The following is a 26,671-nucleotide window of genomic DNA, read 5'->3' on the forward strand; positions in this document are numbered from 1 at the left end:
AATACTATGGAAATTAATAGAAATAGGACAAGTTTGTAAGAAAAGAAATAGATAAAAGATAAGGGTAAAATATTGTATAGTCTTTGTGGTTTAAAGTCGACATTTGTTTAGTCTTTATGGTTTTATTTTAATCTGAATACTTCTTAAAGTCACGATTTTTCATCCAAATAGTCCTTATGGCCTTTAACTGAGAAAATTGTCGGAATGACTATTTGGATTAAAAATCATAACTTTAAGGACTATTCAGATTAAAATAAAACCATAAAAACTAAACATATGTCGACTTTAAACCACAAGGACTAAATAAATTTCAATTCAAAACATAACAAAGAAGAAATGGAAGTACATGGAAAAAGCAAGACTTAGGACAAGATTGTAAGAGCATCTCCAACAACTCTTATATAATTTCTTTATTATAGAAAAGGAAATCACAAAATCTCTATAAAAAAAAATGGCTAAACTCTAATAGCTCTTCTATTCTACTCTACAAAATTAAATGTTTTTTTGTATAATTTAATGAAAGGTGTGTCTATTGCCACCTCACAAACCATTTTGTTCACCCCACGTTCTCTGCACATCTCATTTATATATTTTTAATTGTAAGTCTACTTTATTCACCTATTTACAATACCTAAAATACCATTTTCCCATTTTTGCTTTGTTCACCCTAAATTCTTTTTTCACCCTACATATATTTTTTTCAATTTCAAATTTACTTTGTTCACCCTACATTCGATCTCTTCTCACCCCGCTTATATAATTTTTAATTTTTAATTTTTAATTTACTTTATTCACCGATTTGCAATACACACAATATCATCATCTTCCAATAGTCATTGAACTCCAAAAACAAAATAAAATTGAAGAAAACCATAAGATTAATATCATTTGGGTAAGTGGAATCACAAACTGAACAATAAAAATCACATTAAAGTATAAATCCCAATTAAAAAACAAGGAAAAATTCTCAAACTTAACAACTCATTGGTATCTGTCGATATCAAGATGCACAATGTCTGTAAACTTTACTTGGAAAAAGCTCTGACGCCAATGAAAAAAAAACAAATCAAATATATATAAGTGAGCGACTAGACATGAAAATTTACATACAAAATCGATATGAGAAATAATAAGTAAAGAAATAGACGGAACATCAACAAAGAAAACAAAAAATACAAACAGTTCACCTCATCTTTAGTTGAATGTTAGTGTCTTCTTCAGATTTCATAGAAAGATCGAATATGATAAACTCTGGGTTAAAGTTTATGAAGTACGTGTTTAACAAAAAAAAAACTATAATTTGTAACAACTTATTGTCCTTGCTGTAATTTTGGTATATTAGTCATTCAATAAATCAATAACGTGTGGGGTGATTAAAATGGTTTATGGGGTGACAATAGATGCACCCTTTAATGAATCTATATATTTATTCAAATCAAAATCACATGTTGCATCCTTTAATTTCTTGATCTTCCACTAGAGAGATGAAATGACATTTTTTCTTTATTTTTTAGAAGAGAAAGTGAATTCTAAAAGACAAACAATAAATTTTAGAGATTTGTCCATGAAATATACAAATTTTGAGAATTCTATAAATATAGAGGATATGTTTCTCTCTCTTTATACTTTTTGTATTATAGAGGATGCTTTATATGAGCTGGTGGAGCCAAAAAATAGTGTTTTTCATCTAAAATATATATAATTCTTGTTTTACATGAGCTGTTGGAGATGCTCTAAGAAAAAAGAATAAGGAAAACAAAGAAGAAATAGAGATTATCAAGACTCGAACCCAAATTGGCCACTTTCTAGGCTAATGACTGAACCAACTCAACTACAACAGCTTATAGAACAAGAAGCAAAACTACATGGTAAATTAAGGAGAGAATTTTTGTCTAGGCTTAAGCCCATAAAGTCTTTTGCATAGATTCGCCCCTGGCCACGACCTCTAGCCACTTCACCACCATTACTGTGGTGGCGACGAATCTATCCTAGTTAACTGCTCTTTCCCAATACCAATATTCACGTTGATATGTATAGAGTAGTGCTAGAAAAAATTAAATGATTTAGTGTCTAACATTATAAATACTAGTCTCTTAACATGTGCAATGTCAATTTTCATTTTCCTAGAGAAAATTAGATAAAGATGTAGTGGGACAACTATGTAAATAGATATTTAGTTGGGCAGAAATACAAAATGCAATAGATAAATCATATTACGTTCTTAACCTTGTTTAATGTTTGCATATTCGTCAACATTTTGCAATATGACCGGTAAATTGGGAAGTTCAATTTTTTAGTAAAGCTTTGACACCAAAACTTGAGCTTCCCATTATAAGAGTTGAGACTTCCCATTATAATTACAACTTAATTGGTCGCCATAGTTCTGTTTGGATCATAACGAAATATTTGGTAACAGGATCATCATGAACACTTTGTAGAATATAAAAGGATTTATATTTGTTTAGAATAATCGCCATTATTCAAATCTTGACCCTCTTAATGTGCACATACAAAGCTCATTTAAATATACTGCGTCATGAAATATTTCAATCAACCTAACCATTGCTTAATATATTTCTCTCAGGGATTGAGTAGGCGCTTCAAGAGAAATAGCAAGAGAATTGATCTACTCTTGGAGACCATAATTCAGGACCATGAACAAGCTAACAAGACTGAGATGAGGAGTGGACAAAGAGGCCATGACCATGACTTTGTAGACATGTTACTTTCGTTAATGAACCAGCCATTAAATTTCGACGGGCAAGTACACCTGATGGACCGAACAAACATGAAAGCAATCATATTCGACATGATCGTAGCTTCTACCCACACTTCAGCTGTCATGGTTGTATGGATCTTCTCTGAGCTCATGCGCCATCCGAGGGTCATGAAAAATCTCCAACAAGAGCTCGACAGCGTGATTGGCAAGGATCGAATGGTTCAAGAAGTTACTGATTTGCCAAAGCTAGGTTACTTGAATATGGTGGTGAAGGAGACCTTTAGACTCCACCCTGCTGGACCGTTGCTATTTCCACATGAATCCATCAATGATACTACGGTTCAAGGATTCAAGATAGCTAAGAAATCTAGAATTCTAATAAATGTTTGGAGCATTGGAAGAGATCCTAAACTTTGGTCAGAAAATGTGGAGGAGTTCTATCCTGAAAGGTTCTTGGATAGCAAAATAGACCTCCAAGGACAAGACTTCCAGCTCATACCATTTGGATCAGGTAGAAGAGGGTGTCCGGGTATGAAATTAGGCCTAACCACAGTTCAGTTAGTGGTTGCACATTTGGCGCACTGCTTTGACTGGGAGCTACCAGGTGGGTTGCAACCTCAAGACTTGGATATGTCTGAGAAATTCGAAATGTCTTTGGAGAAAGCCGTTCACGTACTTGCCAAGCCGACCTACCGCCTGCATATATAATCCACCGGGCAGTCATGTCTCTAAAGTGGTTTTTCAGAAATGTTTGCCGACGTTAATCACTATGGGAGAAAACAAAGTACAAGGTTGGAGTGCTAGATTGCTACTAACACTCTTGAGTATGTATGAGTTGCACTTCACCAAACAATAAAAGCTGAATTTGGATTAATCTTTTCGTCCATTATAACCTCCTTTTCGGTCCCCGCAGACCAAAATGGTGGGTGCTTCTAAGAGATGTAGATCCAATAAATGATTAAGTAGATGTAGATCCAATAAATTTATTTATTTAAAACATTTCAAAATAGGCCACTTAGTTTTCCCAAATTACCCTTGTCATGTACCCAGTAAAGAAACATGGATGAAAGGAAAGGAACACGGAAGAAATTCCCAACCTAGATATGGGTGAGACTCTGAGAGAGATGAAGGACAAAAATCTAATTGTTAGCATTTGGTAGCAGGTTTGGGGTTTTGGGTGTGTTGGATTTGGACTCCAACGATTTCTTTAAACTAAAGAAGTTGTTGTGGTTTCGAGAATGGAAGTCATTTCTAGAGAAGGATTTTGAAGTCAAGCTAGGAGAAATGTTACAGACTTACAGTAGAATAAAATGATGAGGTGTTTAGCAGAGCAATTGCCCTCCATTAAAGACAATTGCATGAATCCAATTAGAAACTCAGCAATCCAATTGCATGAATCCCTCCCTTCTCTATAAATTGGCATATATAATATATCTCTCAATCTCAATCAAGATAAGCACTATCTTTCCCACAAAATCAATTGAGTTTTATTTTTGGCGAACAAAATCAATTGAGTTTAAATCAGCATATACCCAAGAGTCATGATCAAGAAAACAATTGGAATGCACCAAGCAATTTCAAGCGAGAGTATGGTTTTGATGGGTGTTTCTGGGTTTAACAAAGATAGGGTAGGGTAATTGTTGGAATTGCTGGGTTTAGATAGAAATTTTATAATTTCGCTAGGTGTTTTTAGTCATTTCCTGGGTACATTTAACAACACCCAAAATAGTTTAAACACCCGAATAAACTCTCATCTCTACAAACGAGAATGAACACTCGCTTCTATCTCTCTGCGCATGATTATTTTTTTGTTTTTTTGTTTTTTTGTTACCGTAGATGGTGTGCTTGGCTATGCAGCCAGTGCCGAGGCGTTGAACCATGCCAGACTTGACGGCCTTATAGGTGCAAGATTTTCTTCAACTCATCTATGAACAAAATCACAGTTGATAGGGAATTAACGATAGAGGAGAGGATGGAGCAAACATCAACATTGCACATTCCATTGCTGAATTGTCGAACCTAAAATTTTATGGTGTTAGATATTGGGAAAAATATTTGGAGAAAGGAGGGTTGTAAAAGTAATATATCGAATGACCTACTCATTTCATTAGAAATCCTCTTTATATAGAGGTGCGATGACAACGTTAAAATTAAAACGTACTTATAGACAATGATGATTGATTTTTTTTTTTTGACGCAAAGACAGACATATAACTCATTGTATTAATAGTTGCAGCCAGAATAACACTGATACAAACCCCAACGAATTGAGCTGATTCATACCATTACATTGTATATTGTCGCTCATTGACGATGAGCCTAACAAGCTATAATCTAGCTCTACATAGAAATTATTTTGCATGAAACTTCTGTCGCTAAAACGCTCAATTGCGGTACGACAGGAAGTGTTCACTATCTAGATGTAAAAGAAACATCATAATTTGCAAGTATCAAAAAACCTACCTAGATTCCTATAAACCTACTAGGAACTTATTGGAAATAAATTAGTAAAAATAATTTAAACCCTAGTGGCCCAAAAGATGGGCTTAGAAAACTAAAAAGACTAAAAAAAGAACATAGAAAGGGCCCAAGAACAAGTCACAGGCCCAAACTCCACCAGCCCAGAACGGCCCAACAGTAGCATCTAAGCCCAAAAGTCCAAATCTGAGGAGTACCCACTGTGCCCGGCTCAAACCTGAGATTAGTACCGAGTGTACCCGGCCCAAACCTGAGATCTGTGCATCCCCACCATCCTCACCGCCTGTCGATCGGCGTTGAGTCACACTGACCGAATCATCTCCACTTACCCAACAACGAACCCCCTCAGGTTACCCAAAACCGCCCTCGAACAGATTTGGATTCGACAACACCGCAAAGTCGTGGTACCCGACCTGTCTAATATCTGCACCCATCGGCCAGCGAAACTGATCGGCCAACCCGGATGACGACGCTCTGATCCAACAAAAGCAGTTCCTCCTCCAATCCCATCCGCCTCCACAACTCAGCCTCTCGACCAAAATACCTTCAAACCACCACTGACCCAAACCAGCGAGCAAGAGATCCCACCATCACTCCAGTCAGAGGCATCACAACTTCCCGTCTGGCCACTCACGATGCTCGCCAACGAGGCCAGAAGCCTACATCAACGCGACGGAGCAACCGGACGAGAGTTAGGGAAAAGCAAGGAGAGGTTTTTCTAGGGTTTGGCTCTCGACGGCGTCCTTGAGAGTTTTTCTTTTTTGATGCTTAGATTTTCTTATCTAATAACAATGTAAGATGATGATTGATGACCAGTAGAGCTGTTATATCCGTTGATCATTAACTTCTTAATTTACTCTCGTCAATTATTTTAATGAAGGCACACTTCCGATATTTTACCTTCACCACTCTCCCTTGTATCAAGTCAAAAACAAAACGGTGTATGAGATGTTGCGTCATTAAAACATTATCAAATAACAAAACCCATTAGGACAAATAAATTTTGATCCAAGGGAGAACAAGCACAAACACCTATACACTTGGTAATGGCAAGTGTCTGTTAGACTCCTCAAAAGTCTACACCTCCCTTTGAACCTTACATCAATAAAGTGAGTTTGGAAAATCTTTGCCTTCCTATGTTTCTCACATGTTTGTAGCATTTGGTAATGATTTGATAAACAAATCGCCACATTCTCTTAAGAACTTATTTAAATCACTTGAAATATTGTGGTATCGTCATATTTTCAATGGAGAAATATAGAACCAGTTTGGGAACGACATATGGTTCATAGATGTCTAACATTAGTAAACCAAACAAAACATCGTCTGGAGTTTTGGTGTAGGGGATTACAGTGCCATCTGCATTCCCTTTCGTCTTTTAGTAGGGATATGATTGCGCATCATTAATACGACTTGTTCATATCCTTGGGATGTCTGTAAGTTTCGAATGTGTACAAGGGATGAAAATTGAATGTCAAGGCTGGTTACAGTGTATTTTGTAGAGCTCAACCCTTCATTGGTGCCAGAAATCATGATATCCGTTGTTGACGTTGGAGCCAAGGTTATATACCCATTGGCTTACTACCTGGATAATTACCCAGAACTGTTTCAAGGCTTGCCACTATTTCTGTCTACTGTCTAGAATGGTGGAACATCATCATCTCAGATTTTTGGTTCTGTGAAACTCTATTCTGTATATCTCTGCTTGCTTTCCAGTACCTTTCAGCTTAGGATTCAAGAGACAACTTTCTGCTTCTGCTTAGCTTCATTGGAAATCTATTAAGAACTTCACAAATTCACAGAAATTTACACTAGGGAGATTGCTGTTTCAGTCTATTTGATTTTAGAATTCTATTTAATTCTCGCAAATATCATCAACAGCAACAGTTCTACATAGAGGATTAAACTTTTGTCCTCATATATGGCTCTTGCTTTTTGGTGTGACAAATTTGCTCTGCCATTAAGCAGTAAAAAACAGTGATACCATGGTACATGATTTAGTGGAATCCTACACATTACTCCTATAAGTACACTTCTTAATCTCTACCATGTCGATCGGTAGATCATCTGTAGGAAAATCACAACCACCAGGTTTATCAGTTCCTTGATCAGGCAGCAGACCACAGGGCGTTGGCGTCACACCGCTTGTGATCCCCTGAATATCAGTACATGTCCATGGCTGCTTCTTTGCCTTCTTTGCCAATCCAATGGTCACATTGGACATGCAAATCCCGGTAAATGGATGGTCGGCAATGCCTTCCAACCTTGCAGCCATGGTTACATTTTCAGCCACCACATCTCTGTAGTTGATCCCAGTGATCTCAGGAAAGGCATTTTTGTCATAGTTACCATCAGCATGTGATCCATAGTTACCAGTCATCCAGAATGCCCACTTCATTGTGTGCAGTGTCATTCTCCTCACATATATGTCTTTCACATATGCTCCTCTACCTACAGCTGTCTTGATCCTGACGGCTGATTCAGTATTGATGGCCACGATGTCCTCGGCTCTGACATCTTGGATCCCGCCTGACATTTCGCTTCCCAATGCGATTGTTGCACTATAAGGTGAGATGCATGTGAGCCGTCTGATCACAAGTTGTTTTGTAGGCATACCAAATGATATGCCATACTCATCCCAGCCACTCTTAACAGCTACACAGTCATCCCCAGAGACTATGTAACAGTCTTCAATTTTAGTATTTGTGCAAGAATCTGCATTGAAAATATAAAACACACGCATGTTAAGCAATAAGCCCAACTGGGACAAATTTAGTTCTAGCTTAAAGTCTAAAAGTAGCTACAGATTTATGCCAAACCTGGATTGATCCCATCAGTATTTGGAGATGAAATTGGAGCAATGATAGTAATCCCTTGCACAAGAATGTTACTGAAACATCACAATCGGAGCGACGGTGATTAGTAAATGTGGTATGAATAATTTTATTGCTGTGTCACATTTCAAATGTGAAATTACCTGCTATAGACAGGATGAACATTCCATGAAGGAGAATTTAGAAGGGTGAGATTTGAGATCTGAATATCACTGGAGAACATGATCTCAATCAGGTAAGGGCGGGTATACTTTAGCTTCTTCTTGTGGAACTGTTGCCACCAAAATTCACCTTGACCATCAATTGTGCCATTTTCTCCTGAAATTGATAACATCAAATGGTCCCAATGAGTTTAGTCATTCTATTATATTCAAGCTACATAACCAGTTTGGACTTGGCAGGTAAAATCTTGTTGAATTGAACCTATTAAGAAAATTATAAGTGAACTGATTATAGAAAAACTAAGTATGTACCTGTAACAATGACATCAGTGAGATTTGTTCCAAATATGAGACTGGAGTACCTTCCGGCTGCTGCATCTCTTCCTCTACCATAAGATGGAAGGGCTTTCAGCACAGGCCACTCATTCAAGTCCTGAAACCCAAGCAAAGAACATAGTAAACATAATCGTATCAAAACTATATATGAACGTTAACATTCTGTCACATCATTTTGGATTTAAGAACTGATTTTCATGATGATTAATTCATTCGCACACCATGATCCTACTGATACACATAACCCCTTTATCACGGAGTTTAAAGAAAATTAAGCAGCATAAATGGCATGCATGTTTGAGTATCAATAATTAAGAAAATGAAGAAGTAAAAAGAGACCTGAGAAGCAAGAAGAACAGCATCCTTGTGAAGATAAAGAGTGAAATGGCTGGTGAGGCTGAAACTTCCTGTCAGCCATTTCCCAGCTGGAACAAAAAGCTGAGCACCTCCATCTGTTGCATACTGGCTCAGCTTACTAATTGCAGTCTGAAAAGCCTTTGTATTTGATGTCTTTCCATCTCCAACTCCTCCAAACTCAGTCAGTGAGGCACTGTGAGCTCTGCAATTCATAGCTGAGTACTCAAAAGACTCAAATTTTTTAGGGGCCTTAGGCTTGGCCTTGGTTACTCCTCTACTCTCTCCACCTCTTAGTATCAAGGCCACGACAACAACTATGAACACCGATTTCATCACCTGAAAAAAAAAAAAAAAAAAGAAAAAAAAAAGGCTGGTCATTAGCACTTGTTTGGTGAGAAAATGCAGGAGAAGGAACAAGAGAGAAAGATAATGTGAGGTTTTACTTGAGTTTCAATGGGATTTCTTCTTAACAGTCCCATTGTGGAAAGAGAGCTAGCTTGGAGTATGTTTATGGTGTAACAGAGAGGAAGAGAGTGTTTATATAAGAAAAGTTTAGCTGGGAATGGTATAGCATGATTAATATGATATTGGGTTTGTTGTCATTCTCATAAGGAATTAAAGAAATGAAAATTTCAGTTGCTTTTTAAGCAAGTGTGTAATTTATTGTCAGGAAAGAAATGTCTGTTCTGTTTTCTACTTGTCATATATACTCAACTCCAAACATGCCAGAATGACAGGGATACCATAATAAAGAGCTACGGTTATAACAGTCTCTTTCTACATATAGGTAGAGAAGAGAAGAAATTGCCCCTTTATTAAGTTAACTTCCTGCATGAAACATCTATTTGCATTTTCTTTTAAAAATTGATTTGGTGATCACAAGCAAATTAATCTTTCATATACTGTTATATGTATTCTTTTTCTTGACCAAGTTCTAACAGCAATCTTGTAAATTAGTTACATTATAGTGCGACGAAGAACTGAATATATTGAACGAAAACTGAGACATTGTAACATCACATACATAACGACCAAAATATAAGTATTTTATACGGGATGCAACTATTTACCTTGTTCACAGATTCTGTTGGTAGGGAGTTTATCATCTTAAACATGAACTAAGACTTATAAAGCAATGAGCTTGAGTTGCATATTCGTACCATCGATCGATCTTGCAACGATAAAATGTGAACTCGAAATTATTATTAGGTAGATACTTGATCGATCATATACTAATCTACTCAACTATCACTGGCATAAGATCCCTAGTAAAAGAAGATAGTTGAAAATTAAAGTTCCTAATCTGTGACGTCTCTCTTATCCAGATGTTCTAGCTTGCACTTCTCTTCTCAATTCTCTTCTCAATTTGGAGTTAGATACTTAGACGATATTATTTGCTTTTCAAGGATGGTGTGGGATATGCAAAGTTTGAGGTGAATAGATACTGTTGAGTTGTAGTCATGACAATATATGGATCATCCACCTTAGCTAGTTGATTTCTCATATCCAATTTGAGTGATAGAAGTAACTAAACTTAAACTTCCACCCAAAAGAAGAACCACTTGACAAAAATTGGCATGATTTTCAAAGTGGCCTTACTGTTCCAAATGCACTGTGCCATTCATAGCCATTAATGGCACTTGATCTAGAGCCAAATGAGGATTCTAATTCCACTGAAATTCCATATTGAAAATGATAATGATCACTAGAGGATTGAAATAATGAAACCAAAGCTTACCCTAGCCTTTTCACTACTCGACTCTCGACTCTTGTTTTGTGCTTTAACTCGAAAAACACATTAATTCTCCAAAATTTGAAGAGTCGATCCCTAGCTCTTATACAAAAGATACTAGCTAGTACAGTAGTACTTGCTTGAGTTAAAATAGTGAACTCCATTAGTGATCTATGTGATCACCCACGTTTGAGGACTGAGATCATCTCACCATTGTTGCCGTCCCTTCCACTATTAAAACCATGCATATAGTTCTAGTTCGAGTAAAGCCATACATAACATTTAAATCCATATAATCTAGTACAAATTTAGTGTATTCTGGGAAAACATTTACAGTCTTAGTCCATTTAGCTCCCCTTGTCCGTGACTTGGAAGGGTTGTAGAAATGTAGAGATTTGTGGTTGTAATTCTTCTTTTCCTTATCCAGGTAACATTTAGAATTAGAATGGAAAAACAAAGATTGTAGCTAACTAATTAAAGAGCTAGAAATGGGAAGGGTATCTCACCCATTGTTGGAAAAAATAATATAATGGAAGTAACAACTCAAACCACACAGAGGATAAATATGCAAAGATGTAAAAGATAGAGGAAAGGGAACACCAGATATAACGTGGTTCGGCAATGTGCCTACGTCCACGGGGCAGCAATAACAAGAACTTCCATTATAAAATAATAGGTACACGAGATACACAACTTCAAGAACACTACTTGAAGGAAACCCTCTCTCACACTTGTTTTGCTACCAACTACTCTACACTCTCAACTTGGAGTGGACACTCTTCTCTACTTGGAAGATGGATGTTTGAGATGGATGAGATACTTGGAATGAGCAAATGACTCTCCTTTTATAGGCTAAGGAGGAATCATCTAGACCTCTCATTAGTGCTCTCCCAATAAATGGTACTTCATGAATCTTCCTGTAACTCATGCCTTGACTATAACTCCAAAACCATCCATGTTCTTTGTGTAACTCATGTAACCTTGTGTAACTCATGTAACGTTTGTGTAACTCATGTAACTTATGTAACTCATGAAACCTTTCATTACTATTTTATTTATTTTGGTCTAGATATTATAACACCCATGACTCTAGCTAGAGCATGTGACTCATCAAAACTCATGAGCTTGTGACTTCTATGGGGGGAGGGAATAGGGGAATCTTTGCCTCTTTGTGAAGCTTATTTGGACTATTTTCCGTTGGAAAGTAGCTGATGGGTTCCCACACTCTCCGATCACTTTCTTGAAGTTTGCTAAAATCATATTCTGATATTCATATCACATCCAATTCAATCTCGTGAACTCTTCAAATGTAAGCATTGCCTTGCCGACTACGACCCACTTCTCAGATTCACCGTTCACGGGTCGATCACAAACTGCTGGCCCTCATCATCTTAACCCTAATATATGGCCTAATGGTAATATAATCAGTAAACTTATCATGAATTCATGATTAGGCCTTAGATCTCTTCTAAATAAAATACGGTTGAATGATGCAGGTCTTTTGTTGTTATTTAGCAGCAGCAGAACAATATATCCAACACAGGATCTATCTCTCTAACGTGTGTATATTAAAAATGGTTTAGAATTTGGAATCGTTGAAATATATACAGAAGTTTGTGATGACTCGTAAGGTCTAGTAAACAGATGCAGTAATTAGGAACATTCTGAATTGTTCTAACTAAGAAGGGCAATTTTGGATCAATCTATCAGTTTACTACAGGAAGTGTTTTGGATGATCAATTTGTCCGAAATGAAAAGGGACAATGGAAAGGAGACAACCCGTGAAGGTAGAGTTTCTTGAACGAATGTGATGAGTTTGGCTTCTAGCTAGCTTGCAGTGAAAAACAGAATAAGGTAATTAGGGTTTAGTTGGAACTGACAAAACTACAAAGAGTTCTACATATTCTGACAGCAGAAGATGCCCGAGGCTCAAAACCCTCACAAGATTAAGTTATTCACTCACGAGAGAAGTCTCTTTGCACAAGACAAAACAAAACGTCCAAAGCAGTACTGCAGTATTCCTCAGTGGAGTTTTTGTACGTGGTTGAGAATGAAACCAAGAACACTTTCTCTCTTCACGCCCTAAAAGTGCAAGTCACACATGACATGAGCTATGTTTGTGCGGAAGTTGGGTGATGTTAACAGAAAGAAAGGCCAAATCTACGATTGGGAGCTAGCTAGTGAAAGCCACCGACGTCGCTGCTCGATCAAATTGTTGTTAAACCATCAAGTGCTAAGCATTTTCCCATCTAATGCGTTTCTTTTTTATCTCTATGTTGGTCGGAACAAATGCTCCTGAAAATGGATGAGAGACTTTCAAATATTATGACGTTCTTCTGTACGTAATATTTAAATATTATACTTGATTCACTCCATCTTTGTTTAAAGATTGTATTTTGTGGATCAAGCTAATATCATAACACACCTGATCTTTTAACTTCGACTCCTTGGGGTAAATAGCCAACAAAATTAATAAAAGTTTCTTTGGGTGGACGAGATCTACAGCCTTCTGTGGTGGAGACAATATAATTTCGTATCCAATGGACCACTACAATCCCACGTTTATATAGGTGATCGACAAGTAGTGATAACTATATATAAGCCACTATTGCAGCTTTTGTAGAAAAATACCAATTTGTGGGTGTTTCTTTGCTAATAGTTTATGGTGTTAGTGTGCAAAACTAGTGGAGCACCGACCAGACTGGGTACTTGATCGAAATTATAGGTTGCCGTCCATGTTCTCCGATACATGCATCCAAACCAGTTGCCAAGCAAGTAAAGGTTTTGGCATGGTCACATAAACGAATCAAGAGATTCTTTCTACTAGAGCTTCTCATTTTGTCATTGTTGGTTAGATTCTTCTGCAACTATATTCCAAATTAACCTGTATATACATGAGAATAAGATAGGTTTCATTTGAAGGTGACCGACCATATCTCTATAGACACCCTATGTAAAGATAGACAGTATTTGTACATAAAATTATCTATAATCGTCTCATTAAATTAGCTCTTAAAAATAGAATACGCGAGTATTCTCCACATCTACTAAACCTAAACTTATCATCCCATCATATACGAGTTACCTCTTTTTTTTCTTTTTCTTTTTTTCTCTTCCTCATTTCAGATCGGAAAATTAAAGAATCGAACGGCCCTATTGTTTTGGTGGAGAGAATAACCTTAACTAGCTTTTCAAGAAATTTCCAAACGAACAATCTCAACAAAATCTTATGTTCGAATTTCTAGACGAAGAGAAGTAGCAACTTTTTAATGTGGGACTTTACTTGCGTTTCTATCACTTTGTGCTAGTAAATATTGCAGGGTACTAAATTTATCTTACTCAGGTTAATTATTAGTAATGTCATTAACTCTTGGCAAGTAAAATCATTGTCACTCCTTCCTCAAATGAAAAATGTACTATTCAAGCTAACCCAACAAGACAGAACCCAATGTTAATTTGCTTGGGTAGTTTAAATGGAAGTTCTGGGCCTTCAAAATTTAAAATTAGCCCAATTCCAGTTTAATGAGTCCAGATTGTCCCAAAATTTGACTCGAACTTCCTGAGAAACCAGGCCCGACCTGCTTGTCTTGAAGTTCTGTCAAGCACTCGTATATCAATGAGCTTTTCTTGTCTTGGTCAATGATCAAATACGGTGGCCAAGTCTTGCTAATCCCAGTAATCCCTTGATTTCACACCACGCGCAACTAATGTTGTATTAACAATACCTACTTTTGCTTCACTCAAAGAGCAAAAAGTCGATCAAATCAATTAGAAATACTTACTTTTGCTTCAATTGTTTTTAATTGACACATGATGCATATGGTAATTACGAACAAACATGAAACATGAAACATGCAATACTAATATGCTATTATTCTATCACAACGAAGTTACCAAGCACTGTCGCATCAGTTCGTCTTTATAAACTGGCCACAACAGTTTATTGCTCACTCAGCATCTCCCATTTTTCACTCTAATCAGATGGCTTCCCTCATCTCAGATCTTCATTCCAGCGATCCCGAGATTCTGGTACGAAAGAATAATCGATTCGTGACGACGTTGACACTCAACAGGCCTCGGAAGTTGAATGCCCTCTCGGTTTCAATGCTGTCACGGCTGTCGGAGCTGTTCCTCCGTTGCGACAACGATCCCCATGTCAAGTTGGTCATTCTCAAAGCTACCGGCAAGACATTTTCACCGGGCGGCGACATTGCTTCTGTAGCTCAGCATCTCTACAATGGCAATGTGAGAGCTGCTTGCAGAAGTTTCGCAACTGCATACAGCTTAATGTACTTGGTGGCAACAAAGACTAGACCCCAGGTTTCATTTCTCAATGGAATGACCATGGGGACCGGCGCAGGTGTTTCTATACACGGTAGCTTTCGTGTCACGACGGAGAAGACGGTGTTTGCTATGCCGGAAGCAGCTATCGGAGGGTTTCCTGATGTTGGTTCCTCTTATTTCCTGTCTAGACTTCCTGGATTCTTTGGAGAGTATCTTGGTCTAACAGGTGCTAAATTGGATGGTCCTGAAATGCTTGCTTTGGGTCTAGCAACTCACTTTGTTCCCTCATCTAAATTGGCTTCGCTAGAAGAAGCCCTAGTGAGAACACTCGGTGCTTTACCTAATACAAGCTCTAGTGATGACCGGGCTTTTATTTCAGCTATTCTAGATGCATACTCGGAGCAGCCAGCTTTGAAAGCGAAGAGTGCTTACCACCGTATGGATGTCATCGACAAGTGCTTTTCTCAATCAACAGTGGAAGAAATTTTAAGTAGCCTTGAGAAGGAGTATGCTACATCAACCAACACAAGTGATCATCATGAATGGTTATCTTCATCGATTCAATCAATGAAAAGCGCATCGCCGATAAGTTTGAAGATTGCTCTGAGATCGATTCGAGGAGGAAGGAATCTGCAAGGAGTCGGTGAGTGCATTGTTCGCGAATATAGGATTATTTGTCATGTTTTGCGTGGGGAAATCAGCAAGGATTTCATGGAGGGTTGCAGAGCTATACTGTTGGACAAGGATAAGAACCCAAAGTGGGAGCCTTCTAGATTAGAGCTTGTCACTGACCATATGGTTAGCCACTACTTCTCTAGGTTGGATGATGACGAAGAATTAAAGCGCCCTCAAACATCAAAATTGTCTGTAACTCCCATTTCCAAGCTTTGATCGAGATCGAATAAGAAAATTATCTTATTAATTATAAGCATAAATCTATCGTCTAGAAGGATTAATTAAGTTCTTTCCAAATTAAGAAAGTTCTTAATCATCAAACCAGTGAAATTAGATTTTCAAAAGCAAGCAAGTTATAAAGAAAATATAAAGATGAACCTGACCAACAGGATATGAAATCTTAAGGTCATATTGAAATGCATTATATACAGAACGTGTACTTCCGGCGGCCGGACATGCCACCACTTCACGATTTTCAACGCAATGACATCGTCACACAAAGCTGCAGACGCCGCTGTTGCGGAGATCAAAACATCACTGTAGCCCAGTACCCTCTACCCTCCTCCCCTTTGTTGTGTTTCATCTCATGGAAACAGCAACAAAATTCTTTCTTTCTTTCTTTTCTTTTTTTTTTTTTTTTTTTTTAGATTGAACACTTCAGACAAGAAAACATGGGATGGGGACGTGAATTGAATTCAATTGATGGAGATATTTCTCTGTATACATTGGCAATTATGAACTGCTAGAAAAATAATGGAGATGAAGAGATTTGCATGTACATATCTTTTCGAGTTTATAAACATTTTGTTTCTCTTATCTTTTTCAATTTCAATAATGTGTTTGATCCCATAACGGAGACAAACCATGAGAAAAGCAGGCTTCAAGGGCAGTAGTTAGAAGACTGTTTTCACAAGCGAAAGGTTCAAAACATCCAAATGTACTTAAACCAACATATACAAACTGTTAGATTACACTTATCACACTATTCATATATATGTCCCAAATTAGACCATATTGCATGCTAAAGTTGCTTCAAAACTTCAACACAGAAGTTTAACACATAAATATCAAAGAGAACTACGTGTCTGTTACTCCGTTTCAAATCTTGGGTTTTCCCGACTCAAATAATTGGAGACTTGGGAGTTCAACCACGTACTACCTCATCCCACCGGCCGGTCATAGAAATTTGATTGAAGGCTTTGTCCTACGTATTATAATGCGTCTCTTTAATGCAAGTGGTTATAAACAAGCTCTACTAGAACATTGGAGAAGAAAAAAATTCCAGTACTTCAGGGATGGCAACCTTACTTAGTAAATTAGTAACGAAAGAGTGTCTCTTTCATTTCAATATATGATTCCACCACATATCACTACAACAATACGGAGCAAAACCACACAACCTTTTAAAAGTGTTGCATTTTCCCAAGGTTCTAAAAGTCGGCCTAGGCGGCCGATTAGTCGCCTCCTAGGCGCTAGGCGGCACCCAACCGAGGCGATTTTGGCATAATCGGCAGGCTGAAAGTTTGCATCCTAGGCAGCCTAGGCTGCGATTAGTCGTCCTAGGCGGCGATTAGTCGGCCTAGACGGCGCTGGGCGGTCGGTGGCTAGACATTTTTTTTGGCGATGTGGCGGTGAAGTGGGATTAAGGTTGCCGAAGTCAAAGATTGAAGCAGATCTCCCTTGTTCTCTTGACTCTCTCCTCTCCAAACCCTGACTATCCCTCTCTGTCGGTCTCTTCTCTATCCGACGACCATAATTTGCAGAGAAAGAGATGAAGAATAGACGAAGAGATCGATATCGATCTACATGAATAGAGAAGAACATAAACTTAACTTTGAAAACAAAGAGACGAGAGAGAAAGTTAACTCTTCTGAATTAATATTTCTCTACAAACAATGAGATAGGAGAGATAAACGGCTGCAAATTAGGTTTGATCAGGAGGTGGGGAACTTAAGATTAAAAAAATGAGGATTAATTTTAGTTTACCCCCTTGAGGTTTGGGGTTGATATCGTTTCACCCCCCATACTTTTAATTTTGAAAATTTACCCCCTAAAGTTTCTAATTTTCATAAATCATGCACAATTGCTGAAATTCCATTTAATTTAGACGTTGATTTTCACTTCATAACTCACTAAAAACGTTAAAATAGTCATATAACAATAAATCGTCTTTTAGAACTTTTTTTTCTAAGATTTCACGTTAGCATTTAACCTCTAAATTGGACGGAATTTTAGTAATTGAGTCTGATTTATGAAAATTAGAAACTTTAGGGGGTAAATTTTTTAAATTAAAATTATGGGAGGTGAAACGATGTCAACTTCAAACCTTAGGGAGTAAATTGAAATTAATTCAAAAAATAAAAAAGAAGAAAGGCTGGACTCATTCTATTTCAAGTGTCAAACACGTGGTTGGTAGATGATGTAACTCCACCAACTCTTATTTTTGTTGAATATTAATTGTTTTATAAATAATAAATACTATTAAGCCACCAAGAAATAATAAATAGTTAATTATAGGACTTCTGATGTTGTTAATTCATTTATTTTATGTTATAATTTAATTTAAAAATATAAAAATAGAAAACCTACTAGTCTCGACTAGTCCTCTAGGAGTTAGTTCCCGGCCTTCCACCCGACTAACGCCTAGCGACTTTTATAACCTTGGATTAATACATATTTTAATTGTATTTATATAATTATTTATTATTAAAAAAATAAAATAAATACAAAAATACAAATCCAATTAATCCCCGAAAAAATGTCACACATGTGTGAATTGCAACACCCCTAAAAGCCACACACATTTACTCTATTGTTGTATATACTTAATATTCCTGATTAAAGCAGGGTAGAAAATTGACTTTATTATGCAAAGATTAAAGCAAAAGATGATGCGAAATAATTACAGAGACCAAAATCATAGTTTGGCTCTATTAATTTTATATCACCATGCAAATAGATAAAAAAAAATTTTAAAGATCACCATAATAATAAGCATTCTGTAGCACTGAGACTTCGATGATGCTGGGAATGTGATTCAGATAACATGCACTTACTTGCTTTGATACTGGATTAGCGATCAGTCTTGTCTAGGAATAAGACCTTTTCCTGCCATTATTCTTCAGATAATCAACAAATGCACCAAGGTAGTGGTCATGCTGCAGCTTCTCATCTCCAAAAAAAACTAGCAGCTTTCCTTGCATTGATTCTCAGCTGCTCTCCTTCCTCTTCCACCATTGCCAGCCTCAGCGTTTTCGATATGTCATCCCCAGTAAACGACCCATCTTCGTTGCGTTCCACTTCGGCAGCCAGACCCTTCTCCACCAGAAGCCTTGCATTCAGAGGCTGATCAATAATGAAGGGTAACACAACAAGGCAGTGCCCAAATTGCAGAGTTTCAATCACAGAACCCCATCCAGCGTGAAACAGAGAGCCCCCAACTGATGGATGCCCCAGGATTTCGATTTGTGGCACCCATCCCAAGCAAACAAGGCCTTTCTTTGATGTTCTGTCAATAAAACCTAGAGGTAGAGCCTCAGCATCAGTACTAGCCCAACTGGGCTTTCTGAGTGCCCAGAGAAATGGCAACTCTGAAAGCTCCAGACCATGAGCTATCCCATACACTTGCTCCTTGCTCAGCTTACACTCACTCCCAAACCCTACAAACACAACTGACCTGGGTTTCTGTTTATCAAGCCAATCAAATGTCACATCATTATTCCCCGACTCCCTTTTTGAATTCTTTGGAGGTAGCAGACCTGTGGGAATCACTGGTTTTCCGGTGAGTTTCGCATGCAACTCCAAGTACTCTCTTTCAATCTCATTGCAACTACGAACAGCTAGTACTTGACATCCTGCCACAATCTTGGCAAACCTTGCAGCATCAGATATCCCAGAACGATTCACAGTATAAACGCCTGCATGCCAACGGACTGCCTCAAATCCCTTGAGTGCTACCAAAGACGGAAAAGGAACCCACTCCGGTGGGGAGGTGAAGACTTCCGGTGACGGCGGAGCATTAAAGAGATATTCCGGTGAACCACAGAAGACGTTATTAGCAGCAGAGAAAGGAGAGAAGTAGGCAAGAGGAACACCGTACTCTTTGGACACGTCAACCGCCCAGTGAGCAGCGAAGTCGCTGATGATCCAATCTGGTACTTGATCAGCAATGAACTGCTTAAAGGGTTGTTTTAGAAGATCAAATGCAACCTTCAAGTCGTCCATCTTCTCGAAAGGTATGTCCACCGTGGCCTCGGCGCCTTCGAGCCGATCAGCATCCCAAGCTGGCAAAGGAAAGGGCACCATTGTTATGAGAGACTGTAACTCAGGTGGGATTTTGGGGAGCCTTTGGATGTTTTTGGGGGTAGATATGAAGGAGACATGAATGTTGGCTTTTGCTAAGGCTTTGGAGAGTTCAACCAAAGGGATTATATGGCCAAAGGCAGACCATGGAAGAATCACAACATGGAGTTCTCTTGCCATTTCTGGAGGATTGGGAGTTGTATGTTAAGGTAGCCTCGAACTATATAATTGAGTCAAAGAAGCGGTGATGTTTTAGACCGGTGCAATTTATTGTCTGCACATATTGGTAGATGAAGAAGCCCCACCTGTCTACCTCATCAGTGCTTGACCTGCTGATACGTGTTTCCTATTTCTGCCCGATTTGAATTTTGGTAAACTGATTCCCACTTTCCCAGGCATGGGATTTTGTGAGCTTAGATTAGAAAACGACACAGAAGGAAAGAAAATCAACAAATGTTAGCAGCACTATAAGAAAGTCATTCTTCACTTTGTGTGAAAATGATTGATAATGCCATGGACCAGAGAGTATAGAATGATGTTCTACGAGTACCAAAGCTACGCGTATGGAAACAAAATGAAATTCTAGTGGACAGATTTGGAATTTATTCCAATTTCAGCTAACTTTCATCTGACAAAACAAAACCAGCACTAATGATTGCATTAGTATCTTCGCCAAGCAAAATTGCTGCACTAATTTCCAATTTTCCACCATGATCCTTTGCTAGTTGCTAAGACGGAGAAGGAAAAGAGCAAGGCAATACATATCTACCAATCTTTGCTTTACCTACTTTCCAAATCATTTATCATATATGTTTGATGACGATGCCCCATTGAGTATGGACTTTAGGTTCTCAATTAGCTAAATTTATTCAAAATAATCTTAGATATATTGCAATAGAATAATCTGAAGTATAGAGTAGTGCTAAACAATCAAACAATGTGTCGACTTAGTGTTAACTGTTAAGCTTAAGCATAGTGCGTCACAATGGTGCCGTTGAGGCTTTAATCATGTTCTTCAGCATGTTGACCCAATCGGCCAATCCTAATTGTAAAGGGTAGTGCTTTGTACAGGGGAAACAAATGAAATCCTCTGTGCTATTATGTAACTGCGTTTATCTCACTCCTAAACCCTACAAACACAACTGACTTGGGTTTTTGCTTGTCAAGCCAATCAAACATCACATTCCATTCAAACCCTTCATCACTGATTTCCCCACTTTGCACTTTTTTCAAGCTGATCAGGAGGAAGCAAACCTATGGGAATCACAAGCTTTCCTGTAATTTTCTTGTACTCTTCTATGTACTCTTCTTCAATCTCATTGCAGCTACCAATAGCTAAAACTTACTTGCTGAAACAATCTTGGCAAGCCTTGAACAAGGAAAAGTAACTAGTGATATGACAACGATATTTCGGGTTCTCTTATAAAAGATAGTAACTCTTGTGGGATATCCGAATGATCAAGTGAAAAGGTATAGGTAATTTTTTTACCCCTGGACAAGTAATTGTCTGCACATAATGGATTGAAGTGTATGGGAACAAACTGGAATTCTTCAGGACATTTTCCAAAATTTTAAACTTAGTACCAGCTACCATATAGCAAAAATAAATGCCACCCAAGTTTTCTGTAACAAAAAGAGCCAGCATTAATTTCCACCAATGATCCAATTTAGCACCCTTGCTATATGCTAAGACAAACAAAATCATGACAAACTGGTAAGTATGCAGCAACTCGCATTCACTAAAAACTGTTCTCTGTATGGTTAGCAGTAGGGAAATATACATTCAAAGAGACAGCGAAATGCAGAGTTCCAACTTGTAATTTGCGCGACTATAGAGTGGTCATATCATTATATATAGGTGCTGCCCAGCTTGGCACCATGCCCCTTGATTATCTTGACTGACCGCAAAAGAATATCTTCTTCTGTAGAGACTAACTCATCCTTGCTCTGCAATTACAAAATGATCATTAAAGCAGATTCTAAAGTAGTAGCTATAATAAGAATACTGGATGTACCAGGGACACAGGGATTTACCATATGTTTGAGGTTACATCCAAGAGTCAATTCTCCAAATGTGCTCTCTAAACGAGAAAGGAAACAGTAAGGCACTTCCTTTCCCAGGAAAACCTTCGGGTGTGATCTCAGCATGTTTTTTATATCAACTGATATCTGGGGAACCTTATCCAACTCATCATTGATTTGCAGGGGAATTCTGGTGACCATGCCACGCCATTGAGCACGTGACTTGTTCACAATCACCTATAATTTTACAGAAAATATTCTTAGATATATAGTAAGTAAACCATATGAAGTATCAAACAATCAAGCCATTGTCTTAATAACAAGCCATGCCCAGGTTCTACGTGTAGGATATAGCTAGGTGATTTAAGCATGGTTGATGGTTTTTTAGATATTAGGTGTCTTGGAGCACATTTGTAATTGTTGCTTACTAAAGCACATGATGAGTATCAGAAGCCAGAAGGAACAGAAGAAAGAAGTGAAAAAGAGAAAAATACTTACTTGACTAGAAAATAGTGAATTGGGAACTATCACTGGAAACTTCTCGGCATTCAGTAAGGAAGTAGTTGTAAGTCCCATTTCCACCACTTGACCTTCTATGGTTCCAGCCTGCACAATATGAAAGACTAATAACATTGTGAAGAAAATATGTACGATAACCAGCGAGTAGATTTTGATATATGACTTGACTAATAAATAAGACAATGATCAACAATTTCACGTCTTCTTAGGAAGTTATAAACACTGACGGTAACATTATTGGCTGAATAGAAATCTGACATATATATTAGATCTTCATTTCTTGAATGGCTGACTAATATGAAACAAGTGTATTCAGTTTTAGGTTGAGATTATTGTATAACGTCAATAAATAAGGGTTGCCTCTAAGATGCACAATACTTTGATTGATTTATGAGGATAATTGTAGAACAGTCAACAAATAAAGAAAGTGAACTTTGGAACTCCACTTTGGGTGTTCAAGGATGGATGTGACTTGAGCAGACATCAAGATACAGTATAAAACCTTAATGTTTCTCTTATCTCACTGCGGTAATGCAATAAAATAGATCACTCATGGCACATTCTCTTACTAGAATCACAAGAAACCTATGCTTAAGAAACATTTTGCCAATCAAATAGAATGGATGGGACTACCTAAAATGCACCAACAAACACATTGCATGAATGCATAGCAACATACCTTTATTGTATCACCTAGTGAAAAGGGCTTCGTAAATTGCATGGATAAACCACTCAGCACATTACCAAGGACGTCTCTGGCAGCAAAAGCAGTAGCAACTCCTGTGTAAAACAAGCAGAGCAGAAATGTCAGATCTTAATAAGATCAGGTTTTGGATATTATTTGACGGTATACATTGGATAAAAGATAAATCCCAAGAAAACCAACCGAACAAAGGAATTTTAGGTGTAACATAATCAAGAGATAAAACCTTCAGGTGTAATTATAGAAATCAATAACAATCTTTACATAATGTAAAAATAAGCAATAGAATAAAAGTTAATTTGCAAACATTTCTAAGTCATGAATAAAAAAGGTAGAGTGTGTAGCCATCCTTACCTCCTATGCCTCCAACAGTCATAATAGATTGCACAGCCACCCCACATGCCTCAGCTAAAGCCATTATCCCAATCATAAAAAGACCAACAGATGAAATTTTGTCTAGAGCTAACAACCTCTCTCGATCAAGACTGCTGGGCAGACTTTTATTTGCTAACGCACGAGTGAACACATTGGTCTTCCACCGATAGAGAAACCAAACAAATGAAAGGATAACTGCACCACTCCAAGCTGGTGCAAGATATTGAGCAGCTATAGCAGTTGGTGCAACCATTGTGCCACTGCAAATCAAAGTTCATAGTTGTTTAATAGAGTGAAAACAAAACAATGCATATATGTGAGCAAAACTAGGATTAAGGAAAACTGAGAACTTAGAACCACTAACATTTGTGAAAATGCCATAAAAGTAAAAAGGTATCTCACTGGATCCTCCAAAGCACCCCAAAAACTTTTCTCATATGGAACTTGCTCCTCAGATGGGCTTTGAGATAGCAAAGCATTGCGGCCTTGATTGGCATACTTGTGAAACCTCCGGAAAAGCCTAGGCATCACTACCCAAGCAAATACAGTACCTGCCAAAGTATAACCAACTGGAGCAACCACATTTCTAAGATGTGGATATGTATCCAACAACTGCTGAACATATGGGGACATTTCACCAGATGCTTCCTTAGCCTTTTGCCCAGTATAAGTCGCTGCGTCCACTGCATTCTGCACGAATTCCTTAACCTTATCAACCAAATCACTTCCACCAACAGCGCTATTACCAACATCCACTTCACCGCCACTGGAAGCAGCCGGAACTCCAGGTTGCCCACCTTTATCAGCATTGCTACCAAAAAGTGATGAGTATGAACGGCAATCCAGAACTGGGCTTACCGAAACAGGAGCAAAAGCAAACCTACTATGTGAACTGGATAATGTCGATGAAAATGCTGAAATCGGTTTGGTTCTGTAACTTCGTGCATTGACAAGTGATCCAGAACCCATTGCTCCAAACTGAGTATTCGCAAAATCTTTGCTAGACTGTGTTTCCTTAGTATGGTATCCACGACTCACAAAAGCATACGATGGTCTAACAAGAACTGGATCAGCATAGTTCACACATTTCCCATAAGAACTATACGACTGACACGACATTGTGTTGGAAGACTTGCAGAGTGACTTCAATATCAAAAGCCTCCGTCCAGCCATTAGATAGATATAGTGTTCCTACACGCTCAACAGGACCTGGGTAAAAACCAAAAACTTGTTCATGCTATCTTAATCTGCAAATTTGCAATATAATTGTATATATGAATCCAAATACCACAACCCAATATGTAGAGTGATCAATAGCACAAATCAGCTATAACAATGCAAACAATTCATGCATACATACATAAACCCTAAACCCTGTTTGGATCAAGATACAAGCTTTCATTCAAATTCGTCTCAAAGATTCAAACCCATCACTACAATAAAGCATTAACCTTTGGAAATTTAACAAATAAAGCTAGAATTAACCTTCAAGATTCGTAATTTAGTTTCTGGGTCTGGTTATTTTAGTTGAATTTTTTTTACTGGGTGATCAAATTAGAGCGAATGGAGAGAGCGACTGACCTGGGGTGGCTGATTGAGGAGGTCTGCATGAAGATTCAGAGAGACCCAGAAGTAGAAGAGCGAGGTTGGTTACTTTGCTTGCGGAAGAAGACAAGGCTGAGAGTCCTGGGTTGGGTCTGAAAGAGACGCAATTTTGGAGACCAAGTCTTTGATGGGTCCGTGATTATCAGGGCTTGCAATTTAGTATGATGATCGGACGGTGGGTAGATGTGCTAAAAAGGCAGGGTCTATGTGGACCTACTTCCTTCTTAGTATGATCATCACACATCTCGACACGTCAATCGTCGGTTCCGGTGATACTATCCGGTCAACTCAGGTGAACCGATCATTTATTTCAAGCTACAATTCGATATTTGTTATGCGAAAGTCATAATAAAGTTGAAAGTTTAATTAGTTGACACTAATATCCGCTTAATTTCGTGAGTTTTATAGTTTTAACAATATATATCTATCGTATATATTCACAACTCTACCCCTCTTTCCCTCTTCCTCTATTTCTTTCCACTTAAATGGTTCAATGGTTAGTTCAAAAAATAAAATAAAAAACTAAACAAAAATAAGAAAGAAAAACCCTAGCAGTCGCTTCTAGTTTCTTCCATCAAAACTACACGCCCATACTGCCCAGTCCGACAGCTCGCATTCGCGGCGGCGGCGTCGAACGGGCCGAATGGGACTTGTGTCCCTATATAGAGAGGCTCGCAGACGACCAAGATGTTGGCTCGAGGTCGTGGCCGGAAGTGGAGTTTGCCTGGTGGTGATTGCCGTGAAGTTTCCATCGTCGAGTTCTACTGTGCTCAAATTGGATTGGTTCGATCCAATTAGGTTGTGGTAGTTTGGTTTCAATCTAGGAGAGGAGGCGCGCTTTGTCGGCCTGTGGTGGCTCTGAGGTCAGTGGTGGAACAACGGGGAAGATGCAGAAGAGATAGATGGCAGCGTTGTGGATCTTGCAACCCACAACTGGGCTTGGACTTCTTGTTTGGCCTTGGTGGGCTTGGAGTTGGGTTTGTTCCCTCACACTCTTGGGCTTACCAAAAGCTGGGCTGGTTGTTTAGGATTGGTACGTTGAGAAATTTGTCCGAATAGTATACGAATCCCGACCTAGGATTGGTACATATAGCCATTAAGATGACCAATTTACTCTTAAGTTCTCTTTTTTCTTAGTTTTTTTATTTGTTTTTATATTCCATAAATATTAGAAGAGGTTTTGGAATTTGATGATTTTGGTTGGCCTTTATAAACTTAAAGAAGATTGAAGAGGCTAGGGGAAACATACAGAAGTTCAATCCTTATTGTTTCCGCTGACACTCAAGGATCTTGTTGTTGTCGTTGTCGTTGACATTCAATTAATGATGATTGAGATGAAAAACTAATTATTAGCAAGGAGAAAATGACGATGAATTTTTTCTCTACGTTCCTAAAAATATTGTTTCCGCTGACACTCAAGGATCTTGTTGTTGCCGTTGACATTCAATGATGATTGGGATGAAAACTAATTATTAGCAAGGAGAAAATGACGATGAATTTTTTCTTACGTTCCTAAAAATATAAAAAGCCAAAAAAAGAAACTGGGATATGAAAACAAAGAAGAAAAAC

At 38.0% G+C, this 26,671-nt stretch overlaps 4 protein-coding genes and 1 pseudogene across 5 annotated transcripts in view; 2 read left to right on the plus strand and 3 right to left on the minus strand.

The window, feature by feature from the left end:
- The window catches only part of LOC101308132 (cytochrome P450 71A1-like), a 4,643-nt gene extending 1,216 nt beyond the window's left edge, over positions 1-3,427 (plus strand). Inside the window, exon 2 of the mRNA XM_004308299.1 lies at positions 2,585-3,427. Coding sequence (XP_004308347.1) covers positions 2,585-3,427 — 843 coding nt within the window. The remainder of the gene's footprint in view (positions 1-2,584) is intronic.
- A 3,599-nt stretch (positions 3,428-7,026) lies between these two features.
- On the minus strand, positions 7,027-9,346 carry LOC101313736 (probable polygalacturonase-like). The gene is made up of 6 exons (XM_004306701.1): positions 9,329-9,346; positions 8,868-9,221; positions 8,505-8,625; positions 8,175-8,349; positions 8,017-8,087; positions 7,027-7,912 (listed from the first exon to the last, which is right to left on the minus strand). Exons 2-6 carry the CDS (start codon positions 9,216-9,218, stop codon positions 7,206-7,208), a joined length of 1,425 nt encoding a protein of 474 aa, XP_004306749.1. The 5' UTR covers positions 9,219-9,221; positions 9,329-9,346; the 3' UTR covers positions 7,027-7,205.
- A 5,252-nt stretch (positions 9,347-14,598) lies between these two features.
- On the plus strand, positions 14,599-15,821 carry LOC101308422 (3-hydroxyisobutyryl-CoA hydrolase 1-like). The gene has a single exon (XM_004308300.1). It carries the CDS (start codon positions 14,599-14,601, stop codon positions 15,790-15,792), a length of 1,194 nt encoding a protein of 397 aa, XP_004308348.1. The 3' UTR covers positions 15,793-15,821.
- A 2,844-nt stretch (positions 15,822-18,665) lies between these two features.
- LOC101308718 lies at positions 18,666-20,058 on the minus strand (annotated as a pseudogene). Its single transcript, XR_185330.1, has one exon. The product of XR_185330.1 is annotated as a putative UDP-rhamnose:rhamnosyltransferase 1-like (transcript).
- A 1,369-nt stretch (positions 20,059-21,427) lies between these two features.
- On the minus strand, positions 21,428-25,167 carry LOC101314021 (mechanosensitive ion channel protein 1, mitochondrial-like). Its single transcript, XM_004306702.1, has 7 exons — positions 25,079-25,167; positions 23,862-24,706; positions 23,477-23,757; positions 23,099-23,199; positions 22,399-22,506; positions 21,913-22,137; positions 21,428-21,825 (listed from the first exon to the last, which is right to left on the minus strand). Exons 2-7 carry the CDS (start codon positions 24,668-24,670, stop codon positions 21,727-21,729), a joined length of 1,623 nt encoding a protein of 540 aa, XP_004306750.1. The 5' UTR covers positions 24,671-24,706; positions 25,079-25,167; the 3' UTR covers positions 21,428-21,726.
- Positions 25,168-26,671: the final 1,504 nt, after the last annotated feature.

Source organism: Fragaria vesca, linkage group LG7 (genome assembly GCF_000184155.1).
Source record: "Fragaria vesca subsp. vesca linkage group LG7, FraVesHawaii_1.0, whole genome shotgun sequence".
Lineage (NCBI taxonomy): Eukaryota > Viridiplantae > Streptophyta > Magnoliopsida > Rosales > Rosaceae > Fragaria > Fragaria vesca.